The 17,586-nt window shown below is 41.3% G+C and overlaps 1 protein-coding gene across 1 annotated transcript in view; it reads left to right on the top strand.

Annotated features, from left to right (window-relative positions):
- The window catches only part of stx8 (syntaxin 8), a 41,029-nt gene that overhangs the window by 16,135 nt on the left and 7,308 nt on the right, over positions 1–17,586 (top strand). Inside the window, exon 7 of the mRNA XM_071503764.1 lies at positions 16,390–16,491. Coding sequence (XP_071359865.1) covers positions 16,390–16,491 — 102 coding nt within the window. The remainder of the gene's footprint in view (positions 1–16,389; positions 16,492–17,586) is intronic.

The raw sequence follows: 17,586 nt of genomic DNA on the forward strand, positions 1-17,586 counted from the left end.
TCGCTGTCTTTATTTGCAGCCTTGCAGTGAAAACCCATTTAATGGTGAGAGATTTTGTCTGACCACTTGAAACCCTTATATTCTCTCATGCTCTTAACTTCACTCTCTTTCTCACACGCACAGACAACACACACACACACACACACACACACACACACACACACACATATATACATATATATATAGAGGTGAGAGTATATATATATATATATATATATATATATATATATACTCTCACCTCTAAAGAAGCCCAGGATACAGGATGATGCAGGAGTGAGGTGTGATCAGATCTGCTCAGCTCATCTGCAGACCTGGATCACATCCTGATGTCCACCGACAGGGCTGTGTAGAGACTGGGCGAGGTTGTTTCCCTTCCACTCCCTCACACCATCCATCCTCCACATCCACAACATGCCTGACCATCATGCTGGCAGTTGCAGGGTTTTTCACAAACTATCAATTGTGCATTATTCCTGAGAACGCATACACTAATAAGGAAGGAAAAAAGTCCAGAGAGGTATGATTTCACTGGTTCTTTCCCACCACTGTCTTTTAAGCAAGATGACACACCACTTGGAAACAGACACTTTAAGGACTGTGTGTGTTCTTTGAAGGGTTTGGTCTTTGTTTTTATACCATTTTAGTAGACATTAAAGGGGGTTTAGCCGACATTATGGATTCTCCTGTGATGCTCTCTAACCATAGACTCTGGAATGCCATACAATCTATTATTATCTATTAAATTAATCTTATATCAGTGATATTAATCTATTAACCATCCACACATCAGCTATTGGACAAGATGCATGATTTCAGTCATCCTAAACAGCTTAGGTTCAAGAACTTCTTTTACAGCAGAACCTACTGTGAACTTAGGTTGGGAAAATATTTACAACATATAAATCATATTTTTATTGGAGATGCAAGAAGCTAATGTTAATACTGCAGTGATTTTAATGCTTTATATGGACTTGTAGTAAGTCATTTAATTACTTTGAAGCATAGATCAAAGGAAGCCAGTGCAGTCAGGTATTACAGACCACCATGTCATTTTACCACCAGTATTACAGTAAACTTGTTAAGGAGTTATGACTCATAAAGAGAAATATGTAACACAACTTCATTCATGTGCTCCATGATCTGGTCATTTGTAGCTGTACTTAAGGTTATTGGTACTTTGCAAGGGGATGCATCATTTTTGCCCAAACCTCTTTAATACAATGGGACACATAAGCTGTTTGAACTCTAACTGTATTGAAAACATTATTATACATCTTAATTATAATAAACCTTCATTACAGTTAAATTACAGATGTGTGTTTGCCTTCTCTATAATAATCTTTACGTAACTTGCCAGGTTACATCACTGCCATTTTTACTACTGTCCTCATAGGAATCATTTGGAAAATCCTACATTATTACTGTAAAAGGTATAGGAGAGCCATCATTGTGTCACAGTGTGAAGAAATGCATCAGTCATATGAAGAATATGAAGTTCCAGCTGTTATACAGTGTCTACTGTTCAGCATTACCTCATTGAATTACCTGCTCAAAAGGAGGATGTTATGATTTGACTACATTTTCTTTGCAGAGCCAAGCCACTGCTATGTTTTTTTTCTTTTTGTGGAGAATTGCCTTGTGCGTGTGGTATGTGTACAATTTAACGGCAAACTGATGTTGATACCGTGCTGTAATTTTTCCCTGGAGAGCTTTTGCGGGCAGATTTGTCCTCGGGAAGCACATTAGCCGTATGTGTTGGTGGTATTGGTGGTTGGGAACCTCTGCAATTTCAACTGCCAGTTGCTTTGGCTCTGGGCAAAGGATTCCCTGCCATTTAATGGTACCTTAGACTGACTCAGGCTTGGCCCGGCAGGTTCTTTTTGGCTAACGCAAGTGACAGCGGGAACAAATCTCCCCCTGTGTTTATTTAATTGCTAACCGCTCCGGTTTGGAGGCCGTGTTCAAAGGGCCAACGAGCGCAGAGCTGCCTTGCGTTCCCCTCAGCCTCAGGGTAGCATGGGTCATCCCGAATAATGAGTGGAAGGACTTACTTTACTAAGTCTGCTTCAATCCAAAGCCAGCACGTGGTTCCCATTTAAGCACAGGGGGAAGTTTGCACCTTCATCTGCTGGGTATTTTTATGTGTTTATGTGTGTGTGCAAGCGCACATATATACATCTGTATATAAGTTTAGCTGCCGTCACACTCATCTCGGTGATCACAGACACACACAGTCAGTGTGTGTGTCTGTGATCACCGAGATGAGTGTGGATATATGGGAGTGTAAGTGCCTTGTCTGAGAGTGAGATCACTGTGTTTGTACTGAAAGTGTACACCACATGTCCAGCACATGTTGTCAGGTTGTGATTGGCACACAGGCCACATTTATATCTGCATGAGGAGCTCAGAGGCCGCTGGCCAATGTGAGGCGGGATGAAGCTCGAGGTAGACGTCAGTGCAAGACCTCACACACACACACACACACACACACACACACACACATTGAGTGTGGTAGGAAGCAGGGTGGGCTAATCTTACAGATGCACTATGCAAAGGCAGTAAGGCAAAGGAGTCTAAGATTTCTTGTACAGTGAGGGAGAGAGATGGAAGGAGGATGAGGAAGGGGAGGAAGAGTTGAGGAACTCGGAAGGAAAGTAAAGAAAAATGACATAAGCAAATTCACTCAATGCACTTATGAGGAACTCAAAGGCTTTTGATTGAGGTGCAAAGACAGGAAGGGACTGAGGTAGAAGGAAATAATATTTTCAAAACAGATTTTTAACGGAGCGAATAATATTTATTTGTAGAGCAAAATCCAGACAAGGCAGCCAACAACAGTTGTAATGATTGTCCAAAAAAAACTTCAACAGCTTGTGCAGTCTGTGTTTACCTACATACATGTGTCTGTGTTTGTTTATTCTCCACCAAGTGTCTGATTTGGTATGAGTGCTTAGCACAAGCTGATCTCATCTTCTTTTGTGATACCTGCTCACTCAAGTTTTATATATTTAGTTTTCTTTTACTGTGGTTTTTGTAGGCATAACATTTACCGTATATTGTTATTGCATTGAAGAGGTATTCCACAGAAGTGGGTCTTTAAGAAAAAGCTTAACCTATCCCACCGAACCTTCAAAGTGATACTGTACATATTCATACCACTGGAAACTGTTACAAGTCTTTAATCATGCTGTAAAACTGTGTCACCTTTCAAGTGGGAAATTCTTTACTCCCCATCCATTTAATCCTTCATCTGATAACACTGCATGTATGCAATCAGACACTATCTACAGACCAAACTAAGGATGAGAAGCCCTCTAGACAAAAGGCAAAAGACTCTTTGAAACCTGGGTTTGCCTCACAAATAAAACAGGAGGCCCTTTATTGGCCTCTTTTTTTGTGTAAAGTGTTGATGTCTGTTTTTAGTGTTATAAGCACTGACCTGATCTGTGCTGCTTGAACAAACACGTGCCCTTAAAAAAGGCTTTTGATTTGTTATCTAATCATTCTCATCTGTTTCACTCTTGGCTTAAAACCAGTCTCCTGTTTTGTTTCCAACTTGCTATTATTACACATTTGAGACAGGCTCTGCTGTAAGTGTTTGACTGTGGGCGTAAACCTTCACTGTCCACACTCGAGAGGATGAACACACACAAACACACACAAAGAAAATAATAAGAGGTATACAAAGATGAGACTGATATTGTTTTTTTTAATATAATTTTGTGGGAAGTTTTTTAATATTTTTGCCATTTTTGTTTGTGTTCCAAGTGAAAAATATCCATTCATGTTATGAGCTCTTCAGCACTAACACACATACCTGACAATGTCCTATAAGAGACTAATTTTTACTTAATATAGTCCATTTATAATCATTGGAAAATTGAAAATAAAAGTTGTTCCTGCTGCTATAGTTAAATATTCTTTTTCACAAACTGTAAAATTTAAATTAAAATCGAAAGAATCATAAGTTAAAATCAAGAGCTGTCGTTTCTGTTCCTTCATGCAGCCCACACATGAACCCACTAGTGGGCAGCAGAGGGACTGGTGGGGCACCAGTTACGGTCCTCAGTGAAACTCTGTGTTTATACCTACCTAAATGAAATGATTCATGGCTTTGTGCTTTCTCTTCTGAGAGATAGATGTGTTGTGGTTCTGGAGTGATCCAAGGTCAGGGCGGATGAAGAGCGAGTCATAGGATCTCACACAGGATTTGTGCATTTGTTTAATTCCTCTGAGGAGGTTTCTTCTTTCTTACCTCAAGTAATCAGCGCCTCCTCCTTTTTGCTCATCAGATGGAGGAGCTGGGTAATTGCATGACAGCTGTAGGTGCAGCTGTTTAAATGGCTGCAGCGTGTAGTGCACCATTGGACTGTATGAGACTTGTATTGTATTGTTGGTGTGTGTCATTCATTCATGGTTCTTGCAGAGGTTTTACTCTCTGTGTCTAAGTGTCTGAGTAACCAGCTGTGTTTTTCAGAGCATGTGACCCTCAGTGGAGCATGCGGTCTCTGCGTCATATTTTCACTGTTTGCTTAGTGCCCTGCACCATTCCTAGCTGTCTGCAGGCTTTGTGGGAGGCTGTTTCCTCTCAGGATGGGAAGTTGTTTCAGCCATGCTATTGGCCAAACATTTATCCTGGCCTCCATGTGTAGAGCGTAATTATCCTAAATCCACCACATACTCTCTAAGATTTTCAGCAATTACGTGCATCTCATGTGCCTCCCTGGTATGCCAAGAGTTCCCACCTCTGTCTTTGTCAATTTCTAATTCAAATAAGTCACTGTGTATTTGAGTGTATCATAGGTCTTGTATTAGAAGGAGAAAATATAATTAGCACTGGGTGCACAAAATTGTGCACAACTGGTAGAGATAATTGATACAAGGTCAAAACAGGCTGTGGGATGCATATGTAATGTAAAGCACTTAAAGCAGGTTGAGCTTAGATTTGGATTTATTGCCATAATTCCCTAATTGACCAAATTATGCACTTCCTGTTTCTCCCGCACACTCTTGCAGTAGAAGAATAATTGTCGCTAGTAACCTGCTCTTTGCTTATTCAAACTTTTACATTACAAAGTGCTGTTCAGCTGCAAGTCCTGCAATCTTGTGAGGCTTCGAAACAACAGTTCAGGTCTCCATAAAACTCTTCTGCCATGTCTAAATGAGATGATGTTCAAAGAGATCATAACACTTGAATTTTGTTTGAAGTGTCCTTTAAGAGGGTGGTTTGACCTGCTCGTTATCTTTCTATAATCTCCTCCTTTTGTTTTCTAGCCACTGATAGACCTCTCTATCAGTGGTGCCACTAATTAGGACTTTGAACTTAAGATCCCCATTGAAAGAGTTCTCAAAAGGAAACTCATGCACAGTGTATGATCCAAAATAAAGTCCAGATTTGATCCCACCTTATCTGAGAGTTTTCCAGGCTGAACAACAACGTGGTGATGTTTCATGTTCCGCATCCCCAGTGATCTTCAGCAGATAAATACCAGCTGGCCCTGAACTCTCTTTTCCACAATAAAACATCTCTATCAGGAGCGATAGAGCTCTGTTACTGCTCCTGTTCCCCCTTTTGCACAGCACTGTGGGTTAACACTGTGGAGATGAGTCCTCTTCAGTCTGCGACATGAGTGCTTGTCGGAAGCCTGTCACATCTGGGAAGCGTGTGCGCAGGTGTGTGTTTGTGTGTGTGTGTGCGCGCGCGCACGCACCTTCCTCTATTTGGAGTGTTCCTGTCTCGATAGTGCTCTTAGAGCAGAGTGCGTATGCATATGTGTTTGTGTCAGCGTTTGTGTCAGTGTGCGTGAGAGCATACGTGTCTCCATGCTTGTGAGTGCATTATGAGTGAAACAGGGTCTGGCATGAAGATCAAAGTCCCTCCATAACTCCTCAGTCAGTCAGTCAGTTGGCAGGCCAGCCTGCTTATTGCCGGGAAGCTCCACTCACCATGGGGGATGTTGAGTTATTAGACTCAGATTATTTCAATTAAAACACAGTTAGTGATAAATTCCTGATGTTTCTCTTTTCTTTGTCTTTTTAACAATCTGTTTACACCTCAGTCATGATTGTGAAAACTAATATTTAATGTTATTGAAAAAATGCTTAAATTCAAACGGCAGCAGTTTTAGATTAATCGCTACGACCTGCTTTTTAATAATCTCGTTTTTTTCATTTACATTTTTGCGATTCTGATTTACATAACAAAATAGCCCAAACATAATTGACAACAAACTTTTATTTATTATTATTGTTTATTTACTTGTTATTTTGTTATTTTTAAACAAATGCAAACCCAAAATTGTCACTTTGTTGTATGATTGTTAATCTGACTGAATGATAAATATACCAGTTTGTTTTAAAGTCAAACTGGTCTTCCAGTTTGTTGAAGGTAAAATGTGTTGTAATCAACTAGAATTTCTGTTTGCAGCAGGAAAATCACTCAGTCATGAAATGCACTGTTGTAGAAGGATAGTACCAGGATAAGTGTCTATTCTTATCACATGAATGCCTAAAATGAGTTTCTATAGAGCTTCTGTGGGTATTGATATACAGCTGTGGCACTACAGCTGAAGATACACTGGTAAATGTGCTGAAATCCTGTTGGTACTTGACTGTTCTCATGTCCTTTGAGTCTCGGCCGATCAAACCTATTGTTTCAATTTTTTTATTAGCTCTTAACATTTCACTATGCCACCCACTCTCTTGGGTGTCCCTGCTAATGAAGTGTGATGGTAGTGATGAAGTGTAACAGCGGCTGGTTTGAAGGTGCTGTGCCAGTGACAGGGTGGTCCCTGCCTCACACTGCTGCCGCCGCCGCCGCCGCCGCTGCTGCTGCTGGCACCCTCATGCTCATCACGCACACATTGTTCGGTGGCACCTGGCCATAAGAGGGGTAATGGCAGAAAGCCTAGTAATGATCAGACTTCTCCTCATTGCTGTTGGTGTTTCACTGTGTTTTTATGTTTTTAAAGCCTTGTTTTCTTTTATTCTAAAATGACAGAGCTGAGCACTTGTGCATTAATGGTATGTGATGGACTAGTAACGTCACTTCATGCTCATTGTATTTACTGTTGAGTGATGCAAGGCCATATAGAGTTGCCGAATCTGGTGGCCCCACCCAAAAATAGCTGCATCAGTCCGAAAATCAGTGGTATTAGAAGGTCTCCTCATTACTTTTACTCTTTTCCTTCTTCAAGGTTTTGTTTCTATTTATTTGTGGATAACATTATGGGTTTGATTGGAATTAATTTTGCACATTATATTGATGATTTCCAGCTGTCTTGAACAGCCCGAGGTCATAATTACTAAACCCTATTACGCTCAACACATGCCTGTCTTATTCTGTTGATGGGCTTTTGTTTTTATTCAGCCGGTATCATAAGATGACAGTCTGACTCACTTGTTTTTTTGTTTATGTGCACAGGGCTGATCATTTCCAGTCTTTGCAGACTTTAAGAAGCCAGGTTGTTTGAAAAAGCTTCAGTGGTGTTCTAGCCATGCAGTGCTTCTGAAAAGGCCCAGATTTCCTCTGTTCAAGGATAAATTGAATTATTCTGTCTGAGCCCAGTGATGCGTTGGAGCATAATAACTATAGGAAGGAAGACATATAGAAAAGAATTTTGTCAAATGTCTACATTTTCCCACTGACCCTATAATTACTACACAAATTGTGACGTGATGGAATGTTTGATTCCCAGGCAGTTGGGCTACAGACCTCCAGAAGCATGTCTTATAACACAATATGTATCTGAATGCATGCATATGTGTGTGAATGGGAGAATCGCAATGTACTCCTCCCACAGAACTATGGCGGACTGCGTTCCCATAACTCACATTGACCTTCTCTTTGGAATCTAGCAAGTGCAAACCCAATGGTCTGTACGTGCTAAAACTGAACTAGTGTGCAGGTTTCCCTCAATTCATGTGCTTTTCTTTGAAGTGTGTTCTTTCGATTGGAGGTTCAACTTTGAGAAAGTCATTCATCAGCTGGTCATTCTTTTTGGTGTCCATCATGCGCGATGATGGATCTTGGGGTAAACGTAGCAGGGTTAGAGAGGTGAAACTGTCTCTGGACACACAGCCGGTTTCAGTTTCAAATTGGCACACAAATGGTAAGGATTAAGGCTGGAAATATGGGGGCCACACATGTAATGGTAGTCAAAGTGGTCACCTCTGTTCCAGATAGTTATAGACCCTTAAAGTCCTCTTAAGATTCAGTTTTTATTTGATTTGTTTGTAATTTGTCAGTTTTTGTGATGGAAGCCAAGTCCTCACATCAAAGCTGTATAAAGCACAGTTTGTTCTGTCATCATGTAGTGTGGTGAAACTTCACGCTGCATGTGTGAGGGACCTGTTTCAAGTTCATCATGTACATTTGGATTTATACCACTATCAGTGAGAATGCTTGATTCTGATTTATTGTAGAGCGTGTAGCCAGATACTCAAATAACTGCTTGGCCCTGGTGTAACGGCATCAGTACTGCTCCACATGAATATTCAGAGGCTTGCATCTGTCAGCAGGCTACAACCTCTCCTGCTGGAGTTGTAAAGTTACGTTTAGTCCAACGTTGACAAAGCCAGTGCCAAGACAAAGTTTTCATTGAAAGAGCACATTGCCACACAATATGAATAACAATACTATACTTTGATCATTGGCAAGTGTGACCATAGCATAAGCTACATAAAGCAAGACATATATCATCACTCAGCTAGCCGCCTCCCTTGAAGGAGAAAATGTCTAATGATGCAATACAGGATATCTTACCCCCAACGTGTTGACCAGGGGAGCCTGTCAGTCCATTTGGAGGAATTCAGGAACTCATGGATTCATTGGGGAGGGGGTGGGGGGGTGTCCAGCAGTGAGACTAATCTGTACACATGTGGCCCAGCACTTCAGAAGGCCAGATGTTGGGAGGGAAAATTGTGTGTATGACGATGTCCTTACAAACCAAACCGGGACATATGTGCACAAAACACACACAAAAACAGGGTAGATGCCATAAGTTGATATACTACACAGGGATGGATTTACTTGCAGCCTAAGGTCTATATCGTTTTTCACATAAAGCACAGATTAGTGAGTTGTCTGATGGGAGGCAATGTTTACATATGTGCTGGCTGCCTGCTCTGATCTTTGGATATTACCACTTCCATTTCGCTGGGATTTGATACAGGCAGGCAAACAAATGTGGTTGATTTTTTAAATAACATTTTTATTACATGTATTATATTTTCCTTTTAGCCAACATTGTTTACCATGCACTTAAGTGGACAGGTCTGTGCATCATGTTCCTGTTGAGTTTCAGATGAATGCTGTATAATATTCAGTGATTTCTAATATATCACTTTATGACTGCTTGGCCCCTAGTTGAAAAATTTAATGGCTTTTTCTGAACTGTGTTGGACACGACAGCAGAAATCAAGTCATTAACTATCCGTCACCAGTGTGACTATTTAAACCAAAATAGAAAACCTATTATGAATAAATAAACTGACATTTTTATTGTCATGCTAGAGGATTGTTAAGAAAAGAAAGTTGCTGTGTTTATGTGTCTTCGCTTCCAACATGTCAGATTGGCCAAACACATTTTTAGGATTATTTCTATTCACTTCACATCAATACAGTTTATATAGCACCAAATCACAACATACAGAATCTCAAGGCCCTTTGCAGGATAAGGTCAAGACCTTACAATATTACAGACAGAAACCCACCAGTTCCCACATTGAGCAAGCACTTGGCCACAGTGGAGAGGAAAAACACCCTCTCTATGCTGAGGCTTGTCTTCCACAGACAAAAATTGCACATTTCCTTTTTTGTCTTCATTTCATTTCAGTTCTTTTTTTTTTTTTTTTTTAAAGCAATCATTCAAATGATTTGTTGGGTTTTGCACTCGGTTTAAAAACTGGCTGAAACTCCCCCTAATCCTGACTTCCCACAGACTCTCAGGGTGAGTTTGTTTACAATAAGCAGCCCAGAGCAGAAGAAAAAAAAGAAATAAGTTGAAAGAAACTCGTCCAAAACTGTGCAACTTCTTGTAAATACTATAATTGCCCTGAGTTGTATCATCATGCTGAGTGCCTCTGTGTGTGCCAAGTAAAGTTCCAGTTGCATCCAGAGATGTGTGTGTTTTGGTTGGCAACAGAGCACTACCCTCAGTCACACCAGGGCCAATTGGTAACAGTTGTGGTCAGCCCCCCCATGCTTTACAACAAGGGATAGAAGATGAGGGTTGAGAGAAAAAACTGTCTGTCTTTACTTTCCTCTTTCTCCATATCCTCAGGAGAAATCATCTCCTGAATAAGCACAACAGAATTAGCCCCACTGAGGCAGATTGCATTTAAATCGGTGAGAGAAAACAAGCATATTCTCTGTGCTCTGTGCCCACTCCGGGAATGAGTCCTACAATAACACACAGAGTTAATACAGCACATCCTGGAGCCACGCTGGGGTGTCACTGTTTATGGTAGTGCCTCAACCACATGCACACATACAACCCAAACCACCACCGCTATAGCCTCTGCAAATATGAGTCAGCAAAACAGAGACTTGAGGCGTGTATAGATCTGGCATGTAGGAATTTGATAATTAAAATATAGACCAGCTCATAACTTTTCCAAGCATATTTGCTATCTGACTCGGGCTTTATAATATCATATGATGATTTGCTGTGGAATGGATGTTTAGGACTCCTGCTAGAGTTGCATTCACCCAAAGTGGTACAATGAATATCTGTAAAGGAAATGGTGAGAATCCTTTACTGTCTTGATTGCGTACTTACAGGGGTTAGCAGTGCTACATGACTCTGCATTCTGGCAGAATCACAGCATAAAAGATGAGACAAGGGGAAATTACTCACAGGATGCTACATTTCCGAATCCCTGAACCGCAATCTTGAACGTGTACTTGTATTTCTGTATCTTTTACAAGTTTTATCTGGGCCTGCTCGTTGTCCGTGCTTTCTCCTGACAATTTGTGTTTTCCATTATCCTTGTCCTCCGCTTGCCTTTGTAGATCTGGACAATGTATCACTGCTCTGCAGTTCTTCAATGACCTTGGATCTGGCTTGTTTCGTTGTTTTTTTTAATTGAATCAGACAGTCCTCTAATTGCTGAATGAGGTGGGTTATCATCATTATGAGTTCTAATAAAGGAGCAGGGTTCATGGTAGAGGGTGCTCTCCTGCAAGGGAGTTTGACTTGTCAGAAAATCTGCACTGATCAAGATCAGCAGATGATATTTCTCCCTGGATGGTTTAGAAACCTTGATACTTTAACTTTAGTCTAATTCTGCAACTTTTGTCATATGGTGGCAAAATGCAACTGAAATAATGAATAAAAAACAAAGATGACAAAACACAGCACTGCGACCTTGTTTCATGTCACTGTTATATTCACTGGCAGAGGATCTATTAATACTATGATAAACATTGATCTATTTTAACATTACTACCTTGCTTATGACCTATTAACATCATTTTCTGATATGTTGCTAGTAGCAGATATAGATAGCTGACAAATTGCAAGATGAGGGTAATTTCTCCAAACAGCCACAAATTGTATTAATAGTCAGTGTATATTCTTCAGTGTCTGTGGACTGGCAGACTGGGGGTGGTGGTATCTGACTGTCAAACCTCTGATTCAGGAGGAGCAATGCAAATTCCATCCTGGTCAGGGAAGAGTGGACCAGCTGTTTACCCTTGTAAGGATGCAGGAGGAGTTACGAGAGTTTGCCCATCTGGTCTGTGGGTGGACTTTAAGAAGGCTTATGACCCTGTCTCCTGAAGTATCTTTTGGGGGTTACTGAGTGTGGAGAACCGGGGCCTTTACTATGAGTCATTTGGTCCTTGTATAATTGCAATGAGAGCTGTTGTCCCATTCTCTGTAGGGAGTAAGGCATGCTCTCATTGGGCTGCACAGGTTCTGTTTGTGGTTTTCCTGAACAGAATCTGTAGGTGAGGGTGAGATGTGTGATGGAGTGTGGTAGCCTTAGGGTTACATCTCTGTTTTTGGCAGGTGATGTGGTTCATGTCGTCTTCTCCAGACCATGACCTTCAGTGCATAATGACTGTGTTGACCATGGTAATCAGCTGGAAAACGGCGTATTGCTTCCTTTGGGTTGGAAGCAAGTCACTGTCCCATGTGAAGGGGTTGAAGTATCTTCTGTCTGTACGTAAGGTTAGAATTGGGCATGAGCTCAACAGGTGGTTTGGCACCACATCAGTAGCAATGCAGACATTGTACTGAAGGTGTGGCTCTCGATTTGCTGGTCATGAGCTTTGGGTAGTGTCCAAAAAGGAATTACAGCTTCTTCAAAAGATGACATGTGCATTACAAGAGCTGAGCCAAGAGGAGACAGCAGCTGGTGGCATTATAGTGTCATTGTGACACCTTCAGTCCAGCTATGAGGTTGATGGGTGTGTATGCTGTAAACACCCAGAAATGAAGTGGAAAGGCTTCATCTGCCTGTGTACACCCTGGACTAGTGGTCTCTTTAAACTGCAAGTGACTTAAAAACCCATTCAGTATTTTCTTCCAGTTTGTGCCTTGGCCACATAATAAGCATTTAATCCAGACCAGCAGCAGCCAATCCTGAGGATAGTAGGTGTCTGTCCGTGGTTCCAGATGACGCTGATGGCGGGGATGGAAACAGACCTGGTAACTAGTTAGTCCCCAGAGAGCCGGATGGCCACAGAGACAGCCTGTTTATATAGAAACTGCGGGGTATTGGAGCAGAGATGAAATGGCGCTGAGATTACGCAGAAAGTCGGCAGCATGAATGAGTAGGTGATGTCATATGAGAGCAACATCTGTCTCCTATTGGTGTGTGCGCTCCAGGGTCCTCACGCCTCTACACAGAAGGGCCAGGTTTTACGTACATTGTTTCTGGTGTAAATAAAAGGTACTGCTGGTCGCAGAGACGCAGAATAGAGTGTTCTAGTGTTCCTGTCTCTTTGAGCTTCAGTGTACCACAGGATCATGTGCCCTGGTAGCAGCTGTTAACTTAGTATTTTACATTATGCTGATGCACAATGATGATAAAATGGAATTTGCATGCAAATAGTTGCTTGTTCTCCCATATGTATCTGTAGATCCTTATATTTACAGTTTTAGTGACCTGCTTGATTTTAGACCACTGCCCACACACAGAGTAGCACAGAGTCAGTATAAAATAAGCTTCACAATGTCTTTACATTTAGAAATAACTGAGGTAAAACATGACTTTATTTGAGAGATTTTACCTTCCGTTTCCTGCCTCGATCTTGGATGTACGGTCATATTAAAGTGGTTTCACAGTTTTTTCACACTATGAATGAATGCATGTGTTGCACAGGGCTTAGCCCAGATCGCTGCATAGTCAGAGTGTTTAGAGCTGCAAAATTGGTTGCCAGCCATTAGATCTTTGTTGATAGCTCTGCCGCTTGGCTGCCAAATAACTGTTCCTGTTTTCACAATGACCATTCACAAAACCACCAGCTAATTTTCAGTTGTTATTTTTGTTTGTTGTGAAGTGCACAACAAAGACTATGGTATTTCCCTGAATCCAAGTAGAGCTTTCCAATGGCTTTGTGTCATACATTCAGTGAGAATTAGGAATTCCACAGCCAAAAGATCAGCTCATGAGGATGCTGATAAACATTCAGTCACCACAGACAGAGCTCGGAGCTGACTTTTTAATTTGATTTGTTTCTCTGTTCAGATTCTGGACACATCTTTGTTTTATGTGAAGTTATGGAGGTAGGGAGCACTTAAGAAATAGTTTTTTTGAGTGTGATTTTTATGTGTTCAGCTCTTTGTCTGTAGCGTTTAGCATTTTGTTTTGACATAAAAAAAAAAAATCTACTACAGCCCTGGCCGTTTGTTTAGTTAAAAAATGTGCTTAATAAGCTGCAGAGTTATGAACATGAGTTACTGTCATGAATTCTTGACTTTTAGGAACCTGTAGGGCCAAAGATTCATGCTACCAGTCACCACAATGATTTTATAATGAAGGCCATAGAAATAATCATAACTCACATTCCCATTAATTTCCAAATAATCAAAGGTACCGTACTTGTGACTTAAGATTTAAAGGGAGGACATGCTTTGCCCATTGTGCATTAGAGGCAAAATATGCATACTGTAATGCATTTTCAAGCAACTGGCAATAAATGAAATGTTTGTGTGTGTGTGTTTGCACACATGCCATGCTCTCCCACACTGTGGCTTTGAAGGTTTATCCAGTGTAATAGCATTTTAAATAAACAACCCTTGCCTGAAACGGGGCCCTGCTTGTGGTCTGGCAGATCCAAACCAGGGCCAGTGGCTGTCATACATGGAAGCAAAAGTTACTATGAGAATTTGAGAATTAAGTTGTAAGAAACTTGACTTGATAACAGGCTGAACTGAAGGACTTTAGATGTGAAAAGCCAGCACCTTGTAGGGCTACTAGTCCAAAAATTAATTCAGCGTTTCATTGCAGCTGCAGTTGAAGGTCATGTCCTATGGTTGGGAATTCATCAATGAACTGAGATGTTATTGCAGGGCCAGAACTGAATCAAGAAACTTGGCACCAGCAAACCAAAAACATCCTTTATGACTAGTTGGAGTGGCACGCGGCACAAATGGTTCAGTGTCTACACCCCTTCCCTGCCAGTAAAGGAAGATTTTCCCCCTCCTAAATTGTTGCCTGATGCTTAGATGATGATGTGGGAGTCTTCAGGGACGCTGTACATACGGCACTCTCACGTCTCCCATCCCCTTGTCCTTGCCCCGTCACACTCTAGCCCTCCAGACTGACAACTTCTCATTTTCTTTCCTCTAATTATTTGTGCAGCTTAATTATCCAATGTCAGCCAAAACACATGCTGTCTTGTCAAGCAGTGGTGGCTCCTAGTTGAGGAAACATGTTTTCTCACCAGTCCAATTTAAAGCCGACTAGAGTCAAAGACAGTTGTGCTCACAAAGACAAATGCTGCAGATGACCCCGATCAGACACCTGTGGGAATTCAGCCACATAACCCAGTTTTTTGAGAACAGAAAAAGCTTAGATCATACAGACTCAGTGCTATTTTGCCGTATAGCAGAAGCAATAAAAGGTTGTTCCATTCCTGTACAGTACAGTCTGTTTAACTTGGCATTGAGCTGCAGCTTGTGGATGAGTTCAGCTTCCTACTCCTGTAAAACTTCGATTTATCAGAGGTTGATAGGAGTCTGAGAAGAGTTTCCCTTTCTTCACCTCGGCCTTGGTTTGTTTTACTAGCTTCTTTATTGTTCAGCCACTTCTTTGAGTTTTGCTTTGTCTTTTACAGTTGAGAAGGCTACTGGACAGGACACATCATCACTGCTGGAATAGAAATAAATAACCATCCACAAATCTAGATCTCCAGACATGCACATTCAAGATGTAACAGCCAATTTGAGCAATAAATCTCCTGATTTATAACAAGACAAGTAATGAGTGATTTTGTTATGAAGGTTTTTGCTCATATATTTCTTCATGCATTTATTCATGGTGTTGTCTCATTATGGAAGTTGGAATGGTAAGAGATAGTTACAGATTGCCCTAAAAGGAAAAGAAGATACAATCTGTCAAAGGTTGTGCTACACCGACCTCACTATATCTATGCAATTGAATTTATTTATTTATCTTAAATTCACTGAATCTATTCAATGAATTTAAGAGTCAGTCATGGGTTGCCATTTGCCATTTGTGATTGTGGTTATGAGTCAAAACCCCAATTCCCAAAACCCAATATCACATTTTAATACCCAACCTTAACAAATCAAGAATTTGGAAATCTTGCAGCAGTTATCTGTTTTTGTTGTTGGGCCAGACCTCTGGAGATGTCATGTCAACACAGTGGCTAGCTCCAACAAATCACACAGACTTCCATCTGGACGACCTTCAAGTCAGGAACTCCTACAGAAGGACCCCAGCCACAGTGCCAAACACACACACACATACTCAAAACACACGCTCTCTGTTTTTGGACGCCCAGGCGTAGTCCCTGAAGCCTGAGCCTGCGTCTTTAAAGCTCATGAACAATAAGGACATGATTAAATCCAGAATGGATTCAGGAAGTAGTGAAACCATTTGAAAGGGCGAGGAGTGCTTTCACACAGCCCACTCCCTCCATCAACACCACCCATGTCTGTGCGTTGGCTGCCTCTGCCTTTTGAAGTTGCTGACTGCTCTGATGTCAAGTTCTGCAGACATTCTGTCATTTTATAATTTAGGGTAATTTCATTTAGTACACACAACATATTAGGAGGTCTTTTAAGTAATGAAATTAAAGAAAAAAACACTATGAAGTCTTAATAATGGCAGATAGGAGCGTAATACAAAGCAGAAATTAACTTAATTGACCTTCTCTCCTTTCTCTTTTCCTTCTCTCTCTTTGTCTTGCAGAAATCATTGATGACCTTGCTCATCTCGTGGACAAGACAGATGACAGGATTCGTAATGAGACACGAAGGGTGAAGCTGGTGGAGACAAAGTCAGCCTCCTGTGGTGAGCCTTCCTTGTTTTCCTTTACTATGGAGCATCTGGGGAGAGTATCAGGGACCAAAGCAGGTGTGATATCTGTTCATTTATATGAATGGTTCCTCTTCCTTCCTGCAGGTTACAGAGGAGGTGTGTATCTGACTAGTGCTTTTATAAAGGGAGCATCTCTGAAGCGTGGAGATGGACAAAAAGTATAGCACGTAGTATATGTAATTTGACATACAGGGCCTATCAAATTTTTTTTAGCAATGCAAATTTACCATCTTTACCATTTGGAAATTAAGCAGTGTTGAAACTATTGCTGCCTCAGCCTTCATCTCCAGAAAGAATGGGGCTTAATGGACCAGAAAAAGTTATGGTGATGGGAACAAGCTCTCTTGGCACAGAGGATGTGGGTGGTGAATGGTGGGTGGACTGACTCTGTCTGTCACGCCTGCTAACATAGTGTACTGAGCTTTTGAAGTGGGTGTCTTATTCTAGTCCTTTGAGGAATCCTCAAATATCTACCAAGGGTTGCAAATCAGGCCCCAAGTCATCAACCTCTGTTGTCTCAGCTCCAGAGTTTGGTGAGTGAAGTGGAGTTCCCCGAAAGGCTTCGTGAATGCATGAACCCTCCCTCACCATTACCACAGATCTGCTTCAGTTTGGTTCAGTTTGTTTTGTTACTCACAAAAAGACTCGGCATCTCTTTTTTTTTTTTTTTTTTTTCTCAGTGGGTATTGCTTTTCAGAGGAAAAAGACTGTGATGAGTGGTGTGGTAGCTGGCTCCAGCCAACCTATGGAATGTAGGAGCGTGAACTAGTTTGCCCTGTGAATCTACAGACAGCATTGCTATGGCAAAGTCTGTATTGTTGTGCTAGGAGACCCATTTAACAGGCGGTCATGGACTGAAGCAGAGCAGGCAGTAGGAGGGTCAGCCTCCCAGAATGCTTCATTCTGTTTTTTGTGTCCCCATGGTGCCAGAGTGCGAGTTTGTTTGTAGATCCCAGAGCTCATATTGTGTTAGAATCAGGACTCTCTCTCTTCCTGTCTTTCTTTTTGTTTAACTTGTTCTTTTGCCACAACGCCTCCCTCCTCCATCTCCTCAGCTCCGGGCTGAAA

Source organism: Trachinotus anak, unplaced genomic scaffold (genome assembly GCF_046630095.1).
Source record: "Trachinotus anak isolate AG129_WGS33_773 ecotype Australia unplaced genomic scaffold, CSIRO_AGI_Tana_v1 ptg000019l, whole genome shotgun sequence".
Lineage (NCBI taxonomy): Eukaryota > Metazoa > Chordata > Actinopteri > Carangiformes > Carangidae > Trachinotus > Trachinotus anak.